The following is a 25,340-nucleotide window of genomic DNA, read 5'->3' as shown; positions in this document are numbered from 1 at the left end:
CCACAATTTCCTGACATTTTCTGGAGGTTCTGTATGTAAGAACAGTGTCTGAGTCAGTGTCTGGACATTTTCTGGAACTTTTCCTGCAGCCTCCTAGTAAAATGGGAGTCCATGTGAGAAAATGTCTGGATACTTTACAGTGAGCGAGTGGACGTGTTGGCGTTGATGACAGTAACTAGTTATTCTGTATCGCAGTGACTCTTTCATCAGTCACTGTTGAACCTCTGTCTCCATCTGAGGACAAGCTCATTGATCATTAGGCGTCTGTCTTTCTCTTCCTGCCGCTTCACTTTCACTTCACATGGACAACAGAGAAAATTAGGTAAGGCAAACATTTTGATTAATCAGATTCAATCAGCAGTAGTGATCATGGAGTGGTCCTGCAGATCCAGACACTTGACCATTCCTGAGTCAGTGTCAGCCGTCAATCATGACCTCTCAGTCTGTTTTTATATCATCAAACCAAACTGATCAGAAACACTTGAACAAACATCAGTGAGATAAGAACGAGCTAAAAAGACAGAAACATCTTTAACAGACCTTTACTTACAAATGTAGAAAAATGGAAGCTGGTAACAATTATTAACAAATATATCTGTGAAGAATGGTTCCTTTATTTTAAACTGAGTGACTCACAGTTCGACATGAAACTCTTTGTTAAACCATCACTCTGAAATATCAGTTTTCTCCTGGCAGTCTCAATCTGTCTTCAAATGCAGCTTCCAAAGGGTTCAGCCACTGAACTGAGACACAGGTGAGGAGAACGTGAACAGGAACAAAGAACAGAATTCTATTTGTGAACCTTTGAGTTAAGGTGAAATCTGCAGTGAGAGGTCAACAATATAAACACATTGTTTACTCAAATATTCATTGGATTTTCCAACTTTGTATTAATGAAGCCATGTATACACTGTGTGTGTGTGAACTCTTTTTCCCTTTGATAGAATGATCTTTTTTTGGTCCTTTCTTTGCTTGTTTTGTTTTTTCTCGCTCCTCAGGTTGTTGTTTGTGACCTTTGAACTTTATAATAAATACAAACGGTTACACATGTTCTTCTAAATGGACACATTGATCTCTGAAGTTTATCTGATGTTTGACTGTGTTCATTTTATACAACGTGGCCTCAAACCTCTGGATCATCTGATCCTGAACGAACTGTCAGCAGCACGACGCTGTAGTTTGGTCCTCCTGCCTGATGGAGGCGGCAGATGCTCCAAACTTCGTTTGAAACCGGAAACAGGAAGTAGATCAGCGACAGGCTGGCGTGTTTGTGTTTGGGGGCAAAATAGTTAATTTTCAGTTTTAAATGTTGACGTTTATTTGAGTGAACGGAGTTTGTGTGAAGTTAAATCACTGAAGGAAACGTCGGAGTCGAGTTAACCGATGAGTTTGACTCTGAACCGGGCTCGTTGGTCTCCTTAGCCCCTGTTAGCTCACGGAGCCGCTTTGTGGGGATGGGTCGGGATAAGAGACCTCCGATAGGACCCCCGGGCGAAGACGGGCCTCCGTTCGACATGGGTCCACCTGGCTGGGGCCCTCCTCCGCCGGGAGGATGGGAGCCCCCTCCGCATGGAGGCTGGGGCCCACCGCCGCCTGAGGGATGGCCTCGGCCGCCAGATGAGTGGGGACCTCCGCCCCCGGGCGGATGGGGTCCACCGCCACCTGACTGGGATCTGAGAGGGCCCCCCCATCCTGACTGGGGACCAAGAGGACCACCACACGGATGGGGGCCTCATCCCGACGACTGGTTGCCTCCTCCAGAAGACTGGAGACGTTTACACCCCGAAGACTGGAGACGTTTACACCCCGAAGACTGGAGACGTTTACACCCCGAAGACTGGAGACATTTACACCCCGAAGACTGGGGACCTGACCGGCCTCCCCCTCCCGGCTGGGGACACCCGGGCTGGGGTCCCGAAGGTCCTCCTGAGCCGTGGGGACCTGAGGCTGTACCTCCTCCTGGCATGCCTCTCCCACCCCCCGTAGCGATGCCTCCCCCGGACCCTGCAGCCTACGCCCCGGTGGCCGTTCCTCCGGTGCCTCCTCCAGGATGCGTCCCTCCTTACGCGTTCCCGGCCTTCCCTCCTCCCGGCTGGGCAGGAGAGGTGGGCCCCATTGATCCTCCCGTCTGATTTAGATTCAACATTCAGAATCAGTCCAGATTCATGTTTACGAGTGAACACATGTTTTTATTTGTGAATGTAACTTTCTACAAACGATGAAATTATTCTTTGTCAGTGACGTTTAGAGGAGAAATATCTGGTCATGTTTCGTTCAGTAACTATTTTCTCTCTGCATCTCCAGACGATCCTGGAGGAACAGATGCCCAACCCTCCGCCCGACCAGCCTGAGTGGGTCAGTACCGACCAGGTTTAAAGCTTTCAGTATAAATCATATTAATTATTATTTATTATTATGTTTTTATTAATTATGTTTTTCTCAGATTAAAGCATTGATTTCAGTTCCACCCACCGAGTCGACTCCAAGTGACACTAAAGAATCCACAGAGGAACCAGCTGACACCAAAACACCTGCTGCCACCACCCCCGCTCCGAAACCTAAACCTGAACCCAGTAAGGCTGCCAGGGCGCTTGGCCTGCTGGGAAAACGCACGTTTGATAAGTAAGTGTTTGTTAGAGAAGATGTGTTTAAGAAGATGCCGCCAGTTCATTAGCATGTGAATCGTAATGTGTGTGTGTGTGTGTGTGTGTGTGTGTGTGTGTGTGTGTGTGTGTGTGTGTGTGTGTGTGTGTGTGTCCTCAGGCCTCCTCCTGGCAGGTCTACAGGGATCATCTCCTTCATCGGGGTAAGAATCACTTGTGTAAACATTGCTGCTCTCGTTTTAGTTTAGAAAACTCTGGTTTTGTGTTTTAGTCTGAACACAAACTGAGACTTTAGTAAACGATGACACGCCCACATTCTCTTCCTGATTGGTTCTTATCAGTCACATGACTTGACTACCAGCAGTGAACACAAAGCATCGCTAACACTTCCTGTCAGTAACAGTTCCACCTCGTCGTCGCTCAGAGAAAATAAATTCCTGCTCTGACTTTCACCATCACTGCTCCTTCAGAGGAGTTTCTGTTGCTAAGCAACCAACTGCAGAGACGATCTACTTCCTGTTTACATCACATGACCAGTGTATATTAAAGGTTGTGTGATTTCAGGTGTGTAAGTGTGGATGTAACGGGGTGTGTTAAGTCTGAATCAGAATCTTACACAATGTCACCTGAGCCTCATTCACTGTTATTGATTATCAGAAGTCTTTTCTCTTCTACTGGATCGATGACCTCATCACTTGATCTGTTAATCTTGGTTCTTAGCCGACATTCGGTTACATCGAGAGAGAAGATCTTGAGAAGTTCACCTTCAGCTTCGAAGCTTTCTTTGGAAACCCCAAAGCCATGACGCCTGGGGTCAGAGTTCACTTCACTGGCTGTAAGGAAAAGGTGAGTGCTTGCTGTGAAGTCACAGTGTGTGTGTGTGCATGCCTGAGGTCACTGTGTGTCAGAGATCAAAGGTCACTTTGACCATCTCTATAACTCAGGAGCAGAATGTCGCACATGTCAACTGTTTTCACACATGTTCTTAAAATGAAGGAGTCTTTTTGTGTCTGCAACAATGCTGTGTGTTGTGTTATTGTATTTGTAACGTTGTGTTGTTTGGCTGTGCAGAACAGTCTGATAGCAACGGACGTTAAAGTGGCGCCAGGTGGGACGGAGAACGTGGACCCAGAGATCTACGAGGCCGTCGTCACTCAGCCAATCGTGGAGCCTCAGGTACATTTTTTTTCTTTGTCCTTGCCGTCTTTCACTTCCTGTGGCTGATGCCGTTGTTTGTGTGTTTGTAGCCCGGCGAGCGTCAGTACCCAGGTCAGGTTCATGTGAACATTGGACCTCTGAGGACCAACCTGACTTTTGACAGGAAGGACAGCATGGTGACGCTGCTGAAGAACGACCAGGTGCTCATCAACCTGCTGATGGACATTGTGACGGAGAAACGGCGAGCTACCAACATCAAACCCAAAATTCCTGCCACCTTTAGCCACACCAACGAGACCAGGGAGAAGGTCAGAGCTGGCGATGTCGTCTTCCGTGGCTGATCCCGAACTGTTACTGACCAACACACACACACACTGTCACTCGTTTATTTTAATCCCATGTGTTTCAGGGCGTCATCATCAGCCTGAAAGATAACAAAGGCATCATCAAGTCTGACGAACACAGTGAGCTTCCATTCGACATCAAAGAAAACTTTAGTGATGTGGAGTTCACCACTGAGGACATCAATGAGGAGGTTGAGTTCAGCATCGTCACGGTGAGGAGTTTGTCCTCTGTACCTGTCAACTTGATTAAAATATAGTGCTCTGATTACATTGCTTGTGGTTAGGGCTGGCCGATAAAATGATAGCGATAGTTAACGCAAGGTAACTTTTCCTCGAAAGAAATTGAAGACATGTCGATATAACTTCAATAGAACTCATCTCATCCATGTTTTGACAAACAACATGAAAAGCCAATGACAATGAGCAAAGCGCCGTGCCAAACCAATCATGAGGCTGGAATAGAGTAACACCCACATCAAGTTAGGTTGACGCACACAGCAGAGAGTGTAGGAGGAGAAGCAAACATGTTTGGGCTCCTGTAGAGAGGAAGACAACTCTGCAAAGATGCAGTGACTGAACATTATCATATTATCAGCTATATTCATTGTTCTAGTGGGTTTCCACCACTGAATAATTATAACACTGCTGCTCCAGGACAGACTCTCATTAAAGGTCTGGTTGTCCTGTGTCAGAGAGATTATTTACTATTTTAGTATATACGACTAGATGGTGAGTATCTCACATGATTATCAGTTTGTGTATGAGGAGGGACAGACAGAGTTTTCTCCCGCAGCTTACACAGTGTTTTAACTTCTTTGTTGCAGAAGAAGTGACCCCCCGTTTATCCAGGAACATAAATATGAATTCAGCAGGTTGTTACAACAGTTCTACGTGTGAGTGATTAGAACACTGTACATAAACACAAATGTGCAAAACATTTATTTTCTAGATATTGGATTTATATCACTTCATCATTTTTATATATATATATATCTATATATATATATATCTATATATATAAAAATGATCGTGATAAATTTGTTTTCCATATCGCCCAGCCGTACTTACTATATTATATTTAATACAGTAATCACATTACACAAGCTGCTTTCAGACAAGCAATGGACTCCCGAGTCCCTCTCTATTTTCTCCAGGGGAGGTGCATGTGTTAACACAAATGTCCGATTGAGATGCTCCACAGTTTCTACAGACTCTTATCCGCCTGACCTCCTGGTCTACAGTTTGTAGAAATCCAAGATTTCGTGACACAAACATGAAGAAACACAAACAAATGTCTCTAGTGACAAAGTGCTGACACACACGTAGAAGACACAGACGAATAAGTGAAGACAGTTTGTGGTGATAAGAGCTGACGACGGTGTCAGGTGATGTAAATGATCTCATGATCACTTCCTGTCTGTCTGCTCCACCTCTCACCTGAAGAACGAGGAGGATCTGATGCTGAATGAGTCTGAGCAGAAAACCTGCTGCTGAGTTGTTCAGCTGTGAAACATGAACTCTGGAGACACAAGTCTCTGGAGACGTGTCTCTGGATTCTCCCTGGAGCTCATATCTGAAAACAGCTATGGTTTTGATTTTTTAAAATAATGAGTCATCAAATCATTACATTTTTAATGTGTTGTAGGGTTTGCCATCATGGTTACATTTGTTTGATCACTTCCTGTTTCTCTGACATCTTTAAATGTGTTTGATCAGCTGATTACGGGGAAGCAGGCTGTCAGGATCCGTCGTGTGAAGGAGCCACTCCTCCTGATGCTCTCCACAGCCATAGAGGACTCAGAGGTTGAAAACGACGACAGAGAGTTACTGAAAAAGTCCAGAGGAAGAGCTAATCCCGAGTTGGGGCCTCACATGTGGCTAGACACGGAGCTGTATGAGGGCATCGTCAGTCAGCCAATCATCGAGCCCACGGTGGGTAACGACCCTGACGAGTGACATAATTTTAACCGCGATGCTGCTATTTAGCATCCTGATGGTGCTTGCTCTCTTCTTAGCCCGTCTTGCCAGGTTACCCGGGACAGATCCATGCCAACATCGGCCCCGTTAGGACCAACGTGACCTTCAACCACCGGGACTGTGGTGTGACGCTCCTGAAGAACGACCATGTGCTGATCAACCTGCTGGTAGACATGGCAACAAGAAAGAGGAGGGCAGCAAACATCAAACCCAAAGTCCCTTTCACCTTCAGCTACACAAAAGAGACAAGAGAGCTGGTAACAACACATTCACACACTGAACAATACACACACACACACACACACAAGCTGTTTTCAGACATGATCTCTGGAGGATCTCTGGAGAATTGGATCCAGATTTTCTCCACAGTTTGTTTTTCACACATCGCAGCAGCAGATTCTCTGCTCAGACTCGTTCACAACAACGAATCCTCTGCAGGATTCAGGTGGAGCAGCAGAATTTCGGACCGTATAAGACAGAGTTTGGACTTGCACGTAAACATCTTAGTCCGATCTACATCGTTAAACAAAAGGACCATAACAGACATCTCAAAATCGGAAAAGAACACCTAGATAAGTCGTTCACTGTCAGCATTCTAACGCCATGTATTACAAAGCCATCCTATCTAAATCGAATTTTGCATTCCGAGAATGCTCGAGAATTTCCGCCGGGGCTTTCACCCGGAGGTGAAAGGGGACGGCTCTGGTAATAAATAGTAGTGTTGTTTCCGGAAAAGGCCAAAGACACCATGGCTTAGACGAAATCAACATCTCACTTCTGGACATACGACAAGACCTGCTTCATGCTTAACCAAGTACAAGAGCTAAACATTTTTAACGCTGTGATGTATAGATCAACCGGAAGTGGCTCTACAACCACTTTTTGAAAGGGCTACAGCGCCACATAGCGTAGCGGAGTCAGCCATCCACCGGCCATTTATTTGATTCTCTGAACGACATGAAGTGATAGTGGTCTGTTCAGTGACAAAATTGGTATATGGCTTAATCATATCAAGCTGTCCCATGTATACGTACTGTGAGACTCCTCTGGACTTTCTGTGGACTTATTACCAGATGGAGAAAGTCCACAAAAACTCTGGAAGCTCTCACTCGAACATTTGTGACCACACACACATCCTCTGGAGAAACTGTGGAGGATCTCCAGAGTTCAGTGCAGATCTGAAAGCAACTATACAGACATACAAACATACATACACACACATGGAACACACATGCAGGCAGCGTCACCAGAGGTGGAGTGAGAGAAAACTAATTATCTGTTATCTGTTCTAATAATCGATTGTGTATCAGGGTATCATCGCTTATCTGGGCTCTGAAGAAGGAATCGTGAAGTCGGATGACCACGGTGAGCTTCCCTTTGACATCTGTGAGAACTTCAGCGATAGCGAGTTCAACAGCAGCGACATCCACAAGCAGGTGGAGTTCACCACCACCCTGGTGAGTGAGGCTCCGACCAACCAGAGCCACCGGACACAAAGGACAGGGAGTGATGGGCTTCCCTCACCATCTCTGTGTTGCAGGTGAAGTCGAAGAAGAGAGCGATCAGGCTGCGGAGGACGAAGAGGGTGGAGGACAAAATCCTGGAGGAGCAGAAGCGACGGGAGGAGGACGAGAAGAAGAAGTGTGAGGAGGAGAAAAAGAAACGGGAGGACGAGAGGAAGAGGAGGGAGGAGGAGGAGCAAGAGAGAGAGGCCGAACGGAGAAAGAAGGACGATGTGTCGGCGGCGTTGGCGGCCGCCAAAGACAAGGTGAGGAGACAAGGTCGACGTGAATTAATATTCAATATCTATCAAGTGATTTTTCCAACTAGTAATTATAACAGTTTGTGTTATTTAAATTAAAAAACATGGAAACGTGGCACAATTACTGAAATTGATTTGCATCAACTTTCCAAGAAACATGACTTCAATTGGCCACATGGTGGCACTGTAATACAGCATTTAAAAAGAAGTTCACAGACCACACCAATGGTGCTCGGCAAAAAAGCCAATTGGACCATAAAAATCCATCAGGATGGATTCAATGCTAATTAGCATGAATTGAAAAACATTAATCTTTGGTTTTTCAACCAATCAACACCAAATCTGAAATACAGCACTGTGAGACTGAGATTCTAATATAAATGAGCAAAAAGGCGGGGTGTAACAGGAATTGGCCATAACTAAACAACAATGTGTCCAATTATCATGAAACTCAGTATATTTTGTCATGTCGTGTTGAGGATTAGGTGTCTTGAAGCATTTTGAGTTAGGGGGAACCAAAAAATGTGTACTGCACTTACCACTGGCCTAGGGATGTCAGGATATGAAATTTTGGTGATGCGATTATCCGAGGAAATATCACAGCTTCATAGTTTTCACGATTATCAATACTATAGAAGATAAAGACTCACAACCAGCAGTATATAGCTAGTAATATAGCTTGTGAACTAAAATATGTATTATTATTATCAACTTTATCCAGTTAGTTTTTATAGTGTAACGTTTAACTATTTAAAAGTAATTTATTTAAGCCAGTTTAATCTCTTCATAGATTTTTTATTTAATTTGATGACATGAACGAGCTACTGCTGACGGAGGTTTTCTTCCTGCAGTGGACGCCACTTGGCTTCACCATGAGACACCCTGGCTCCATGGATGACATCAGCAAGGAGCGATTCGAAGGAACCGTCCTCCGAGCCATTTCTAAAATCCCTCGTAAAGAGGTGAAGAAGGAGCCGGAGGAACTGATGCGAGCAGCAGGAGAAAAAGGAGGTTCTGAGGATGGAATGCTCCTTGCTCAGGTAAAAATAAAAACAGGGTAAACCCAGTGTAAACACTGCAAACATGTTAATACAGTCACATTAAATCCAGATGTTTCCTGGTGAAGGTGAAAATAAAAGTTGAGAAAATGGATGAAGATGAGAAAGAAGAGGCAGCAGAAAAAAGTGATGGAAAGGTGGAGGTGAAGAAGGAAGAGGAGGAGGTGGTGAAGAAGGATCAGCTGGCTGACATCAGGGGTGGAGTCAAACCTGAACAGGAAATGGGTCGACTGGTGATGACGGTCGACGGTCAACAGAAACAACTTCCCTTCAGTCCAAGAGACCTGCTGTCGTCTGCCACCATGCTGGACGGAGACAAGGTGTGTGTGTGTGTGTGTGTGTGTGTGTGTGTGTGTGTGTGTGTGTGTGTGTGTGTGTGTGTGTGTGTGTGTGTGTGTGTGTGTGTGTGTGTGTGTGTGTGTGTGTGTGTGTGTGTGTGTGTGTGTGTGTGTGTGTGTGGGTGGGTGGGTGGGTGGGTGGGTGGCTGTGTGTGGGTGGCTGTTTGAGGGTTAAGACTTGGCTGAAGTCAAAATTAGAATTTCCTTCATGTTAAATTTCTCTGTCTGATCTGTAAAGGTGCGTTTCAACATCGCCACCAATCGAGAGACCAAAGAGGAGCGAGCAACCTTCGTGGAGATTCTCCCTGACTCCTTTGAAGAGTCGACAGAACAACGTCGACATGTAAGATTTCCAAACCTTCAATCAATCATTTAAATTTAATTTGTATATCCCATATTCACAAATCCCAGTTTGTCTCTGTTCTTAACTCATCAAGAGTCAAACTACAGAGACACTTTCTGAGCAGTAAATGAAGCTCAGAGTCACATGTGAGGATCCGTCTCCAGGACACAAGGACAATAGATGCTGATGAACTGAAGACATCAACAGATTTACTACATTAGATGAAACAGTTTGTAACTTCATGTTTAAAGTATTTGCACATGAGAGCATGTCTGATAAAGAACAGAGAGTAAGCTGTGAAGGGGGGACAGAGAGAGAGTGGGGGAGGACATGCATAAATGGCCGCAGGTCAGATTCGACCCCGGCCACTGCGGGTCGTTGGGGTGGCAGCTCTACCATGTCCTTGAAACATGCTTAAAGACATTAGTCTGGTTTTATTATACAAGTATAACTGGGTGACATCAACGTGGGTGACGAGTGTGTTAATTAAAAAGGACCGAGCACAAAACCTTGAGGAACACCGTGGTTAAATGTGGTGCGCACAGATGACTCATCATTAATTTGCACAAATTGGAATCGATCTGAAAAATAGGATTTAAACTAGTTTAGGATGGTTCCTTTAGTGCCAATGAACTGTTCTAGTCTCTTTAATAAAATGTGATGATCAGGAGTGTTGAATGCTGCAAGATCTAACAGGACAGACACAAACATCTGAAGCTATTAGAAGGTCATTAGTCACTTTAATCAAGTTATGATTCATTCTGAGTTTCCAACCTGAACAGTCCGAGAACTTGAGAAAAGCTGTCGATCCAGAAGTACCTTGAACAGTGTGATGGGTTTTTACCATTAATGTGTCTGACGTTTTTCTGACCAGGGCATTGTGATCGAGTTCTCTGCAGATTCTGGACTGATCAAGTGCAGTCAGAACCCACAGCTCTTCTTCCGCATGGCTGAGGTGATCGAGAAGAAGAAACTGGAGCTGAACGAAAAGGTTGAGTTCAGCGTTGTTCCGGTGAGTCGTCTGATACCAGAGTAAACTAATCGGAAGATTCCAGGGTTCCCGCAGCTCCTTAAAAAGTCTAAAATTGTCATTACAAATGGAAAGTAATGTATATAATATCAGCTGGTGCTCAGTACGTTCACAACAATTAACATAAACTATCAAAACAAACTAAAAATAACTAATACAATGTGACTATTGTTTTTTATTATTGTCAATCAAAAGGACTACTAATATTTAATGTGTCGTTTTCGAGTTCAGTCTGTATGAATTTCTTCATGTGATGAAATAAATAAGCCTGAGAGGTGAAGAGTATCCTTCACTCGTACTCCTATTATTTTCAAATATTTATCTTAATAAACCTTCCCTGCTTCACTTGCTCTAATCCGTTGAGACAGTTTTAGATAAATGAGACGCATATGGCTAAATCCAGTGTCCTGGATCGTTCAATATATCTTCAATCTTCCTGAGTCATAACTAACTTTTGCTGTTTCTTCAAGCATGAGACGGCAGAGGGGGGGACTCAAGCCATAAGGATCAAACGTCATACAGAGAGCGTTTTCCTCCCTGTTCGCAAACTTGGTGGTGTCGGAGCAAACAAAGGAAAAGTACGAATTTTTTATATCTATACTAATATGGACAAGAAATTAAGAGAGAACTTTCCAGGTTTTGTTAATTTGATTTTCTTTCCAGATGTGTAAAATAATGTTTCCTGTGTCTTTTGCATGACGCCATTTCAGTTCAAAATATTGACATTAACACAGCTTCTATATAAGTTAAAGATGAAGCCGTGTTTTGCTTTTACAATGATCACAGGTTAGGTTTTTCTAACTTTGTTTAATATGTGTTTGTGTCCTCTGGTAGATGACCATAAAGCTGACAAAAGCTTCACAAGAGACTGAGTGAGTCATCACTTCCTTTATTTATTATTTTATCATTATTTATTCATCACTATCACCCATGCAGAAAAGAACATGGAATGATCACGTTCACATTTCAGGAAGGAAAAACCAGAGACAGACAAGCTGAAGGCAGTGGTGAAAAGTCTTAGAGCGCATGACAGTAAGACTGGTACTGGCAGACGGGATTACAGCACCACTCGACGTCGATATGGCCGGAGCAGAAGTAGGAGCAGGAGTAAAAGCAGGAGCAAGAGTCCAGCTAGAGACCATTTTGGACGCATCATCAAAAAGAGACGCAGCACCAGTCCTGACCGTAAAAGCAGCAGGTACAGACGAAGCGAAAGTCGTACAAAAAGCCGAAGCAAGAGCTCAAGCAGGAGCCGCAGCAGGAGTCACAGTAGGAGCAGGGATAGGAGCAAGGACAGGGCCATCAAGAAGAGAGGCAAAACCGGCAGAGAGCGTGAGGAAGGTAACAAGAGGAGGAGGGAACTGAGCCCTCCTCCCAGACGTGGAGTCATGGATGACGAGCTGGCAAGGAAGAAGCGGGAGCTCGAGGAGCTGAATGAGATGATTGCCTACAAAAAGTCACTGGTGGACATAGACCCCAGAGGATTGGAGCCTGGACAGAGGACCTGCATTGACTATGACCATGGCAGGATAGCCATGCCGCTCGCTGAATACAAACCAGTCCGGTCGATCTTGAAGAAAAGAACCGATGGACCTGAGCACCACCATCGTACTCCTCAACCCTATGATGATCCGAATTATGATCGATCATACAGTCCTTACCAAGATCGGCGGTACAGTGAGCGCTACGGTGATCTGTATGCCAGCCGTTCCTACGCTGATCGCCCTTACAGTGACCGTCCATACAGCAACCATCCATACGATGACCGCCCTTATGAAAGTCGACTCTATGGTGAACCTCCTTGTGGTCCCCCTGCATCTGCCAGCCACCGTTACACTGATCGCTATGATGTATATGATGAACCCTACGATGATCGCTACCATGACTCAGCACGTGACCAACCGTACAATGATCCGTATCGACCTGTAAACCGGAGCCAGTCTCCAGGACACCATGATCCATCACAGTCTACACTGTCACCTGCCTCCACCCAACCCTCCCTTACTCATTCTTCATTTTCCCAACCTCCGTTCAGACCTCCTTCTCCCACAGAACCACCTCCTAGAAGCCCATCACCCAATCTGAAGAACACCACGCCACCGCCAGCTGAGAAACCACCCCTGGACCGTTTCCTTGACATGCTCAATAAAAAGGTGGGCACTGAAAAGAAATCAGAACTGGTTCATGTTAATGATGACTTACTGCCTCATGAGCGGGCGCTTCAAGATGGTGGGGGGTTCTCTCGGATTGTGGGATTGGTGCAAGGTCAACCCATCAGCCGTGGAGTTCCAGAAGGGCAAAAGAAACAACCAAGTCCTAAACAGGCAACACTAGAGAGATCAAGTGAGGAACTTAAGAGCAAGACAGAACCCTACGACAAGATCCAGAGTCTACTCCGTACAATTGGTCTAAAGTTGAGTTCAGGAGACATGTCCAAGCTAGCAAGCCGAGCTCAGGAGAAAATCTATGGCTCGAGGTCCTCATCCACAGAAAGAGAGGATTCAAGAGAACAACTGCAAACACGTAGATTAAGTTCAGTTGAATCAGATCACATCCACACACCCTCTCCTGTCAGATCCTCCAGTTTGGAGCCACTCAGCAGAGATAAAGCTGTCTCAGAGTATGAAGAATTCCTGGACCAGCAGGAGCTGGAGGCGCTTAAGAAGGCGCAACAGCTGCAGAGTCTTACCAAGACAATGGGGAGTACCCCCTCAACCACTTCTCCCAAACCACCTCCTGGACCCCCGCCTGCTCAATACCGCCCACCTGCACCTATAAACTGGCCACTCGGAGTCACCATGCACGTTCCTCAAGAACAGAGCTGCACAACCGCCAACACAGGTACTCCAACAGCTGGTCAACCACCCCATAGATTTGGATTTCCTCCAGGACCTCCACCCGGTCCTCCTCCTGGACATTCTTCACAGCGTTCTGGACAACCTCCTCCAGGACCCCCTCCTGGACCTCCTCCACGACGCCCCTCTGGACAGCCTCCTTTTGCTCCACCATCCAATCATAAAGTATTTTCTTTTATTGGCCACCCTTCTACAGCCAATGACTCCAGTCCTCCACAGACTTTAACCACTGCCACAGTAACACAGACACCTCTATCATCATGTCCTGCTAGTGATGACCAATCAGCCATCTCTACAACAGTAGCCAGGTGTCTGAAGGTCATAGAGACAGTTAAGTCTCTGGCTGTGCAGACTTCATCTAAACCAGTGAAATCAGTGCAGTTCAGTTTACCCACAGAGTCTCCATCAGCCTCCAGTCCTCACACCACAGCAGACACAGAGGAGGACATCAGGGCAAAGCAGAGAGAGAAGGTACGATCAGCCCTAGTATTTATTTATTAAAACCATTAACATGAGTAAACATTACTGGTACTTGTTTTCAAGAATGAAAATTAAGAGATACCGATAACATGGTGTGGTTTTTGATGAACTGCAAGAGGTTCTTGCTGGCAACTGAAATACATTTCCTGAAACCAAAACTGATTGTTGTTGTCTTAGAGCTTTGATGGGAGATGTATCTGCTGCCAGTATTTCAAATAAACAAATTTACCTCGTAGGAAGTGCTGTCATGGTGGACAGATGGCGTTTTACGTAGCTGGTCCCTGAGGTCATTTGACGGTTTTTAAATACATTGGACAGAAACGTGTAGGGTCTTTTCTAGATGACCCCAAGAGGGTGGCATGAAAACTGCAGGCAAACATCTTCCTGTCACTGACCATGACATTATCGTGGCTAACCATTTGAAATATACAAGTTCCCTTGCATTAGCCACTTAGCATGAGTGCTCACTGTAACATTAGACAGTACAGATAGCTGATTTTTCTGATGTATAAGAAGGGAGAATGGTGAAATTCCTCACAAATGAGTGAATGAATGAGACAAAAAATTAAATATAAACAAAACTATAAATACTTGGGTTCAGCCTTGATATAGACAGACATATCTGTGTTTTAACTACGTCACATGAAGCTTTGACCCGACATCTCTATTTATATTGCAGCTGGATTTGTACAACCAGAGGATTTTGGAGAAAAGGGAGCAGAGGTTCCAGGAGATGTTAGCCTGCAGAAAACAAGGAGAGAGGAACAAGGACGGCACGGTGGTCTCTCCAGGTAACTGGACTTATAAAATAGAAAGTGCACGAAAATAGCAACCTTTGAATTACAGAAATTGAGTTTAGATTTGAGTAGCTTACATTTGCGGCTTGTTTCAAAGATGTAAATACATTTTCCAGTTAAAACTTTACATTTACATGTTATCTATGCTATCTGTAGTTTAAAGACAACAGATATATTAAAAACGATTTCTGTCTCCCAGAGTTATTCAGGCTATAGTGAGAAGCTCAGAGATGAGGAAATGTCAAGAAAATATGCGTTAACACAATGGAAGTATTGCTTCCCAAGTAAGTTTTGTCTATGAATAACAAGGCCTAATTATGTAAATAATCATGGTTAGGCCCTAAGATAGTGACCTTTTTAGTGCTACGTGTACTAAACAAGACTTATGCCTCGTTGTCAACGGCATCATCTCATAGATTTCAGAAAGAAAGCAAATGACTAGAATTCATCATAGGATTTCACTTGGGTTCTTCACCACAACGCTACACAGTCTTTTTCCACTTTGTGACAGAGATCATGATCACAGCCAGGTTTATCCCAGATGTGGCTTCGCTTGTATACGTTTGTTCAGCAGCTCTGGTGCTTGCTCATTGGCACCAACATGTGTTTGCACTGTTGCAGTCAGCTACAGTGGAAATTTCTGCAGTGATTCTTGAGCTTCCATACATAGGTACTGCCGTACCCTGAAACTGAGCCATAAAGCTGTTGTTATGATAACCAAGACGTCTTCTGCGACTAAGGTCCGTCGTTCTTTCCATCGCTCACGTTAACCGAACCTTGTGCGTTGTTCCAACGATCAAGAAAAGAAGGCGAGGACAAACCTGACTCCACAAAGTAACATCTTTTTTCTTTATATTATAACTGTTGGAATTTAGCTTTTGAAAAAACTACCACTGTCCAGTCAGAGCTAAACAACTAGACATGTTTTCAGTAAAGTTAGGTTTTAATTGAAAATGTTGGATACCAGAGCTGCTACAATACCTAATCTTTGGTACTTACTCCACCACTATATACTTTTTCATATTTTCATTAAACTGTAAGTAAACCAAACTTTGGATTTACTTTTGATTCTGACTTAAGTGTCTGAGATTTTTCAGTGATTTAAAGATGAGATATCTAGTTTTAGCTAGACACTTAGTTCAAAGATGTAAATACTAGACACTAAGTTTCAGTGATACTTTTATTATCTCCAGGCTAAGGTTTGTATTCTTCAGCTTAAATACAGTTATGATCTTTTCTACTTGCCACCTAAGTTTTGGAACTTGCAGACAAAGGCCCCAGATCTGAGCCAATTGGGGTTTGACCGGCAATTGCTGTGTGTGAACTTTTAAAATATGTGTTTTGAGATACTCCAACACTTTACATCGTCCGAGTAGATTTGTTTAAGGCTACAACTACAACACCATGGTGAAGGCTGGTCAAAGTTTGGAGAGCAGACATACTAGTTGGGGGTTTCTCTTGGTAAAAGATGGTGTACTGTATGTGACCCCTTTTTGTCAGTCTGTTGTGTTGTATGAGCACAAAATGACTTCAGGGCTCCAGATCTGAAGACCACAAGTTGTGTAGTGTGAACTTGCTTTTCAATCATTGGTCACTCAGATTGTACTCTTGAGCATCATACTCACAGTTTGATGGTCGGCAGTCCTTGTCCATGAAGGAGTCAAAGATAAATTGTAAGACATGCTCAAGTATCAGAAGATCGATTTATAAACACACTTCTGACTTTGATTTGTGAAAAGATGAAGAAAAGATGGTGTGGGATCATTTAAACAACTAAAAGAAGAAAACTGAGACATGATGCAATCTGCCTCTGCTTGGCTTTATTGTAAGTCAAATAAATAGTTACATGGTAATGGTAACAGATCACTTACTTACTTACTCATACTGTATATTTCTACTGTTTCTACTGTTCTGTTACTGACTATTTCTCAGTATGCATTGATCGCACACCTTTCAGAAGAACTGTTGGCCCTGACTTTAAAAGTGACCTCAAGTGTGTACATAGTACAGCCAGCTAAAAAGGAAAGTGCTAAATTTGTATTGTTGATGGTAAAACACTAAAAGCAAAGATATCAAAGCTTTGTCGTGCTGCTCTTAAAATAAACCGAGAACCTGTCGTTGGTGTCAAGGATCAACGTTGTAGGAGAAATAACAAGACAATGGACTAACGGCTCAGTCTGTACTACAACTCATAGTAATAAACCGTAGCAGATGGAGATCAATTCTTCAAGATGGCCTCACAATCCTGGACTAACTAAGAAGAGTTCACTTTTTTAAAGTTAGGTGTTTTTTGACAGTAGTTCTCCAGATGTTTCATTCTTTATTGTCAACAGAATTTTGAGTTGTGCATCGAATATAAAGAATATTTCATATCTGCTGTTCAGGGTAAGTCAAGTTTGCTCAATTCTGTTTGTTTCAAACTGAGAAGAGAGTGGAGTTTTTTTTACGAATATTTACAGAAAATCTAAACAGCTGTTTATAACCCTTTCCACACATAGTATTTGAGGTTAATTTTCACAGTGAACTAAGTTTCATAATGTTAAAATTATTTACTTTATATAAAATTTGGTCACACAGTTAAAGTTTCCCCAGCAGAGGATTTACTTTTACTTCAATGTCCTTACTTAGTGACCTTTGGAACTCGTGCTGCAGTCAAGCTATTGAACCTCAAGTTCAATCTGAGTTTATGTTTATGCTGATTAACACAAGGCTGCATCAGTCATTGAATCATTTACAGCGACAGTGGTAATGGTTGACGTATCCATGGATCTTCCTGTGTCGCTGAGGTTGTTTCCAAGTTGAAAATAAAAATATAAACATCCAAAAAGTAAGCTGTGTTATGAAGGATAATGTACAGTATATTTATCATTTATGATTGTCCAAAGATGATTTACCAGAGTGATGACTACATTTACTAATATTGAGTATAATTTTATCCAAGCTAAATGTGTCTACCTGTTTACCTGCCTGCTAACTAAGTGCTATATATTGCATTTTTATTGAAACTCATTAACAGTAAATTGGAGCCCTCAAAAATTCTGGGTCATGAGCTCCATTCTCTCTGCCGTCTCTGAAGCGATCTACGTTAGCTCAGAAAGCTAATGTGGAGAACTTAAACATCACGTAGGGGTCAGCTGGATATCGTTAGTTTAATCAATTTCAAAAGCGACATACTGGTAGTCTGTCATCAACACGGTAAGTGGTCAACTCTCTACCTAACGTCCATTAATGTCAGTGGTTTTCCTTAACCATCATTTTTCGAGCTAAACGTTGAATTCTTTATGAGCTAAATTTATCATTTTATTTCTAAGTTGAGTCCATTAAGAATGTGTCCATTAGCAAATTAAATATCCGTGAATAGGACCATTACAATTTCTAAGCAGTGAACTATTTGTTATTTTTGTCTAAAACGAATTGGTCAGAGGTCGTCTATCAAATATTGTAAGCTTGCCGACTGATGTTAACATTTCGAGTTGAGGCGCTGATACTGAACCTCAGACCTGAATGCGAGTCAAGGATTCAGATACCTTGAAACTCGTCGATATCGGATATCGTTCCTAGCAAGATCTTGTTCTAGTCAGTAGATAATTGTGCTATTTGTAAATGTAAAATACGGGTCACTGAGCAGTTTGTATGGCGGGTTTGGGAAAACGGTTTATCCGAACAATTTCGGGTCTTCTTCATTTAGTCTTTGCATACTGTCACATCTCAGTTGGTCTTCCAACACTTTTGCTGTTCCATCATCCAAACAACAGTTGACCATTGGTCACCCCTCGTGTACATTTAAATCTGCCGTGGTCTCTGCAACACTGTGAGTCAAGTCTTTGCATTCAAACAATCTGTTCAGGTGACTGACAACCAGACTCCAGTACAGATCAGTTTGGTTCAGAATGAAGAGGAGAAGACTAGGTCCAGTATGGAATCGGAACAGATATGGAAACAGTAAAAGCCCTACATGACTCAACAATTTCTGATTGCAACTGAATTTCATATTTACAAAATGGGTCTTGACATGCACTTCGTTAACCTTTGAGATTAAAATCCATATCTTTTCTTGAAACAAAATACCGGACCTTAATTCACCTGAAAATGTAAGAAACTTGGAACAAGGCTGGTTAAAAGTCAAAACATTATTTCATGGTGTTTTGTTAATTTGTCATATCAGGTTTCAAATGATTCCAGTGCTTTTCTTGGTACTTAAATCATGTTGCATGTTGTGTTTCCATGCACAGCCAATGTTGAGATTTAGTGTATGTTAATACATTACACTCAGCATTTAGCTAGAGAGACGATTACATCTGCAGCTAACAGTCCTCAAGAGCTTTTCAAATCTTTGAACTGAAGTTTACTTGTAGTTTTATTTCATATTCCTCAGAGGATTTAAAAGAAAAGAAAGAGAAAATGTGTATATTGCAGAATGGCAATATTTGACAGTGAAGGTAGGTGATTATTTTGATCTTTTCAGATTCTTTTGAAAATGATCATATAATTGTCTTAAGTCAATCAAACTCTAAAGTAATTTTATTTAACTGGTGTGTAGATGTTATTAAATATTCAGACATTTACCAATTTTTTGTTTTAGGTTATGACCCCATTTAACATAAACTGTAAACTGTAGAACCTGTTGATTATCTCTCCTGATGCAATGATTATTTCTTTATTCAATGATACATGATAACAATTAAGAAGATGCTGTTAGGTTTCATGACAAATGTTAATGTCTTAAGATTTAATCAGCTATGAATGTTTTGAATATCAGTAATTCAATTCTCAGGCTTGTTTCATAAAGACTGTTTGGCTTTTGTGCAAGAGTGGGATTTCAACTCAATGTCTGGTAAATCTTTCAGAATCATAGTAGATTTGTAAGCAGACCATTTTGAATTTTGCTGCTGCTGTGACATTCACAATGACAACCTCTTATGACGGATATAAGAACAAAACAAATACTGGCCATACTCTACAGACCAGACAGACAGATTCTTTGTGAAACCAGCCCAAGGACTAATGGACAGTATTCATGGTTTGGGATCATCCAATGCAAAATATCATGAAGATTATCAGTCATCTAGCTTGTGGTATCTTCAGACGTTGCTCAAGTGTACATGGGCAACATAAGCAAGTCCAATTGCCTATGCACACTTGTACAACTTCTTAAGATCAAATGCAAAAGATTCGTCTTTTTGTCTTTATAATTAATACTTTACTGAAGTATTCTGTTGAAATTTCTAGGCAAGCCGATGAACAGTGAGCCCAAGAATGTCTGGATTTGTGGCCATTCACTGGTGTACTGGGCTGAGTCACGAGCCAAGTCTCCGGAGGTAGGTATGCAGCTGGGCATGGACCTCAGCAAGGTGGCTATCTGGTGGAAGGGCACCCAGGGCATGACATGGTCCCAGCTCTTGCCCCAGCTCCACCAGCTGAAGGTCACCTGGCCCAACCCAGACGTCCTCATCATGCATCTGGGGGGCAATGACCTGAGTACTGACAGCCCCACCGACCTGCTGGCCGCTGTCAAGAAGGACCTGACCTCCATGAGGAGCATCTTCCCACAGTGCATCCTCGTGTGGTCAAACATCCTCCCTCGGAGGGTGTGGCGCCACTCGGCCGACAGCCACGAAGTCGATCTGGTCCGAACCACAGTGAATCGCAGGATCCAGAACATAATTTCGGAGCTCGGTGGCACTTCACTCACCCATGATAACATCCGGTGCGGCACAAACACAGGCCTGTACCGGGCTGAAGGCATCCACCTGTCCCCCAAAGGCATCGACGTTTTCAATCTGAACCTTCAAGATTTTCTGGAGAAGTGGGAGGTGGAGGTGAACAAGACCTCTGAGAACAGTTAAGACTTCAATTATTTTCTTGTTTTTATGTTGTCTCTTTTATTTCTAATGATAGATAGATGGATTGATTCAAATAACAACAAAAGTTGTTCACGTTCTTAAGTCTTCATCTCAAAATCATTCAGTCAAGTTTTAGCTTTAGCTTATCACGTAGGAACTGTTGATCCCTGTTTGTCTGACTTGAAACAATAAACTCAACATCAGCTGATGTGTTGTTTACCTTGAGTCTTTAATGTTCTTAATAAAAAAACATCCCAGATTAAATTATCTGTTGGTTAATGTTGACTTTGTTTATGTTTCTAACGTGTTTTTATAATGTTGCAGGTAAATGTGATTGAAATGTAAATGGATTGTGACTAAGCACATTGATACATTTATAATAATAATAATAATGGCTTGCATATATATAGCGCCTTTCACGGGACACAAGGACACAAGGACACTTTACATATGTCTGTGAGGACAAAACAGAAGAAAGAAGAAAAAAGTAATAACACAAAACAGGATAGAATTTAGCAGCAGGGTGGAGCATTAACTGAGGCCAAGGCCTTAGTGAAGAGGTGGTGCTTGTGTGTCTGGTGCAGCACTTTCTCTGAGAAGAAAAGGCACATCAGCATGGGGAAGTCTGGGATCGAACAACCAACCTTCTGGTTCGAGCACTGATTCTCAAACTTTAGTATGCATACCAAGAGTGGTACGCAAGCTCCCTCTAGTGTTAAGTGGAAGAATCTCAGAAATATTATAATATTTTTATTATAAAATGGACTGTTCAAAAACACTTCAATCGTGGCTCCCAACGGGAACTATACAGAAGAAAAGACTGTATTAGGAAGATAATATTTCGAGCAGCTGTGTTGAAAGTAAAGTAAAGTGACCGCAAACAGTAAACGGAGCGCAAGTGCTAGTAGCTACGTTAGCAGTTTCAGTGAAGTCTCCACAGCACCTGCTAGCAGCAAACGGTGCTAAACAGTAAGGAGATATGACGCGAGTTACCTCAAACTTCTCTTTTGAGAATGACTGCGTTAGAGGATGACCCGCCCTACGTCCTGAGCCACAGCTCATGATGTCATTGTTTCATATTTATATTATGGTTTTACCCCTTTATCTGTTTCAGAGGATGGAGGGGGAGGGGGTTTTGTGGACTGAATTGTTTAAGTCCACAAAACATTTCTGGAGTCTCAGGTGTAAACAGTGTAAACAACTGAATAACTGGTGACTGATTCTTCAGATGTAATAAAACATGTGCCATCAAGCGTCCTCAAGACTCAACATTCAAAATCGAAACGTCTGCAAACTTAGCCACTTCCAGGTGTTTTAGGCTTAAAACTTGGTGTAAATTACCTTGTTTCAAGACACCATTTATTTCAAATGTACTGGATTCTGCTGCAACACTGTTTAGCCCTGAGACTGAGTGAAAGTGAGAGTTTGTGACAGTGAGTGTTCAATGAAATAAGAGTTTATATTTCTGTGAATGTATAATGATCTCAGAAAAACTTGTCCTTTACCCAAAGAAAACAACAATCATCTGCTTATTTTACGTGGAAAGACTTTTTTTAATCACAGTAGTTTATAAACAGTGTCGTGACGTGTCGTCTCAGTTGGTGACGACCAGGTGAGTCTTTGTTTTCTCTGCAGGTTCAGGAGAGGACGGAGCTCCGGCGACTCGATCTGGACCCTGCCCAACATTCAGACTTCTCCACTTGTCCAGTCCCACTTGTCCTCAGTAATGTAGAGAAACTAAAAAAGAGTTTCTCTACACACCATCACAGAAAACAGAACGATCCTGCAGCCTCTCACAAAACACTGATCAGAAATCACGTCTTTGTTCTCAGCTACGTGGTTCAGACCGTCAGGATGGTTGAAGAGCCTTCACAGCGACCATTTGAATCTGAGCTGGTCCCTGATCACTGTCCTCAGTCCTGTCTGAGATCTATGAATCTATCTGCTCTCAGGTTCCTTCGGATTCATGGAAATTCTTTGAGAAATAGTCAACACATGAGTACAACTTGACAGGATGAAGTTGTGGGAGGGACTCAGACAGCACATCAGGGTAAGGTCACTGTGAAGGAACCTGAACTTTACTTGAATTGTGTTATTTTTTGTCTAACAAGCAACACAATCATCAGACCATGCTTCAGACCTTTTCACAATAAAAGCTCTGTTATTCAGTTCAAAATAAAGCATTACAGCAATAAAACATTGTTCAATTAAACATTTTCTGGTTCATGTATATATCATCAAATCAAAACACATGATCTGAAGTTACTTAATATATTAAGAATATAGAGAAACCAACAGTTCCCACAATGAGCTGCTCTGATGACTGAGAGATTAAAAGGGGGGGCAGGAGCAGTTGTGCAATCATATATTGAAAAGAAGGGGTATTTATGCAATAGTATATATTTAATGATCTTATTACTGGCAGCAGCAACAGTTCATTTCATATAATAACAGTTTTGTATCAGATTTCGAGTAAGAGTCAAAAAGTCGGTGATGTGGTATTGTGATCAAAATAAAATAAAAAGGTGAGAGGCGAGTTTATGAATGAAAGAGTTTATAAATCAGCAGGTGTCTATGACGGACATTGACCCCTGTGAAGGCGTCTGCTGGGAAATATTTAATTTTTTTATTGTGTTTTTTACAGTGTCGTGTGGTTTAAAGGGTGAATAAATCAAAAATAATTTCAGGTCCAGGATGATTTTTAGTTATGAATCGTGATAAAACAGTAGATCATGTCGAGCTGGATGTAATCTGCTTATCCTGCAGCAGCTGAAGAACTCGTCCAACCACTGTGCAATCTGGGGCAGTGCTCAACATTAAAGGGATATTTCACCCAATACATTAAATTACATGTCATTTAGCTGAGGCTTTTATCCAAAGTAGTGCATTCAACATCTATATCTACTCGCCACTATGATGGAAGGGGGGGTGAAGTGTTTGAGTCCACACAAAACTTCTCGGGTTAACAGTGAAGCGGCCAAATCCAATACAACTAAAGTCAATGGAAGGAAGAAGATGTTTAATGGCTGACGGTTAAAACCTTTGTTTTAAGTAAGATTTAGGTGAAAGGGATCTATTGGCACAAATTGAATATAAAATAATCCTCAAGATGTTTTCACTAGTGTATTTCATCCAAATTGTACAAATTGTTGTCTTCTTTATCCTACAACAGGCCCTTTATATTGAAATACTTTATATTTGCATCGAGAGGGTCCTCTCTATGGAGGCTGCCATGTTTTTAAAAGTAGCCCAGACTGGACAAACTAAACACCTTTTGAGTTTTTATAACAACTGAAGTCTACCACAGGTTATCTGTCATGTCTGGAAGGGGAGGATGAGGTGAGGGGTAATTAAGCTGCAACATGCAATTTCACCACTAGATGTCGCTAAATTCTACACACTGTACCTTTTAGCCTTGTGGACAAAATGTTCTTCTGTTTGAGGAGCTGCTGAGCGTCTGCAGGAGGACATGTACTGTGGTTTCCCTCCACCAAGGGGAGGCTACCTTTCAAGTCGTCAAGTCAACTTTATTATCATAATGCCATATGTGCAGGCCGAGGACCGCATTCTTTAATGGTGGGTTCTTCTTCAAATATAAAAAAACTGAAAAAACGTAACTATGCCTCCCTACTGCTTCTTTGGTGTCATCCAAGTGTCTGTAAGCCCCGACATTCATATTCAACTTGAAACGGCTTCATTTACACCAAGTTTTTAGCCTAAATGTCCACTGACAGAAGTAGTGATGCTATCGCGCATACCGTTGGGCAACAGTTTGTGTGCAGTGATCATTAAACATGTTTTTACTACAGAAGCAGTTTGTAAACTGTAGTTTGATGGTAGAGGTGCAGTTTGGATTCTGCTGCTACACTGTTAATCCCTGAGAAGTGCTTTGGCGACATACGTACATAAACAGCTTTCTGAGAATATCTCTATCATCTATAACCCCCAGAAGGAGATGGTCTAATGTCAATTACAAACAAATGTATTTGTTATAACTAACCCTTATCCAAATGGGAGAAGTTTGTAGAGGCCTTATTATACTATTACCTTACATTACATGTCATTAAGCTGCCGCTTTTATTCAAAGCGATTTACAATGAGTACTAAAAATTATCAATAAAGTTTCTTCAATTGCCCTATACATAAAAAAAAGTATAATGTGATTCCTGTTTTCACATATCAACCTTATTCGCAGCCTTTTGACATAAGTCTGATGTCTATTTACGTTACAGCCATTGCTATTTGTACAGTGGCTTGTGTGACATTTTACTTATATCAGAATATTTTCCTCATCTCACCTCGAGATACTGACAAGAATAGTGTGCTTTGAGTGAAACCCGCTCCAGTAAAGAGATCAAAGACAGGTCCCACGTTTATAACAAAAAAAAAAGGTTGGAGTCAACTCCACAAAAATAAGTTTCACGCATAGACTGTATATAAAGGTTTCACGAGTGCTCCTCAAATGAAGCAAAGGCTCTCAAATTCTGTTTGTCCACCACTTACACACAGACAACCTTGTTGTCCTTTTGAAACTTAAACATAAACATAAAGGGTTCCATGTACGTATTTTATGTACGTATGTACAGTTCTGGGGCCTTATTTATATAGTGCATACGAACATTTTGGAGACGGGAAAGTGACGATGCAGACGTGAGATGGTTAACTGAAGCAGATTATTGATCCACTTCATCATTTACAATTAAACCAACGGCGTTAGTTGAGCTCTCGTGACAGAACTGTTCCATTAGAACC

General features: G+C 42.3%; 1 protein-coding gene across 4 annotated transcripts; it reads left to right on the top strand.

The window, feature by feature from the left end:
• The first annotated feature begins 1,196 nt into the window (after positions 1 to 1,196).
• Positions 1,197 to 22,800, top strand: LOC109644386 (uncharacterized). Of its 4 annotated transcripts, none has more exons than XM_069538727.1 (21): positions 1,197 to 2,105; positions 2,305 to 2,355; positions 2,444 to 2,622; positions 2,764 to 2,806; positions 3,324 to 3,449; positions 3,675 to 3,779; positions 3,851 to 4,069; positions 4,171 to 4,317; positions 5,822 to 6,037; positions 6,121 to 6,339; positions 7,393 to 7,539; positions 7,623 to 7,850; positions 8,696 to 8,884; positions 8,971 to 9,222; positions 9,479 to 9,583; positions 10,458 to 10,595; positions 11,084 to 11,191; positions 11,448 to 11,485; positions 11,584 to 13,939; positions 14,628 to 14,739; positions 22,541 to 22,800. In XM_069538727.1, exons 1-21 carry the CDS (start codon positions 1,455 to 1,457, stop codon positions 22,567 to 22,569), a joined length of 5,658 nt encoding a protein of 1,885 aa, XP_069394828.1. In that variant the 5' UTR covers positions 1,197 to 1,454; the 3' UTR covers positions 22,570 to 22,800. The 4 variants fall into 4 exon arrangements, with proteins under 4 accessions (XP_069394828.1, XP_069394826.1, XP_069394827.1 ...); XM_069538725.1 differs by having other exon boundaries at positions 22,421 to 22,800; XM_069538726.1 differs by having other exon boundaries at positions 22,224 to 22,800.
• The last annotated feature ends 2,540 nt before the right edge of the window (positions 22,801 to 25,340 follow it).

This window comes from Paralichthys olivaceus, chromosome 14, assembly GCF_024713975.1.
Source record: "Paralichthys olivaceus isolate ysfri-2021 chromosome 14, ASM2471397v2, whole genome shotgun sequence".
In the NCBI taxonomy this organism is placed as follows: Eukaryota; Metazoa; Chordata; class Actinopteri; order Pleuronectiformes; family Paralichthyidae; genus Paralichthys; species Paralichthys olivaceus.
Note: the sequence above shows the minus strand (reverse complement) of the source record. Positions and strands in the feature narration are given on the sequence as shown.

Coding starts and splice junctions, on each gene's coding strand:
- LOC109644386 (XM_069538724.1), top strand. CDS start 1,455: ATGGGTCGGGATAAGAGACCTCCGATAGGACCCCCGGGCGAAGACGGG. Junction 4,318..5,821: donor TTGAGTTCAGCATCGTCACG/GTGAGGAGTTTG, acceptor GTGTTTGATCAG/CTGATTACGGGGAAGCAGGC. Junction 10,596..11,083: donor TTGAGTTCAGCGTTGTTCCG/GTGAGTCGTCTG, acceptor TGTTTCTTCAAG/CATGAGACGGCAGAGGGGGG.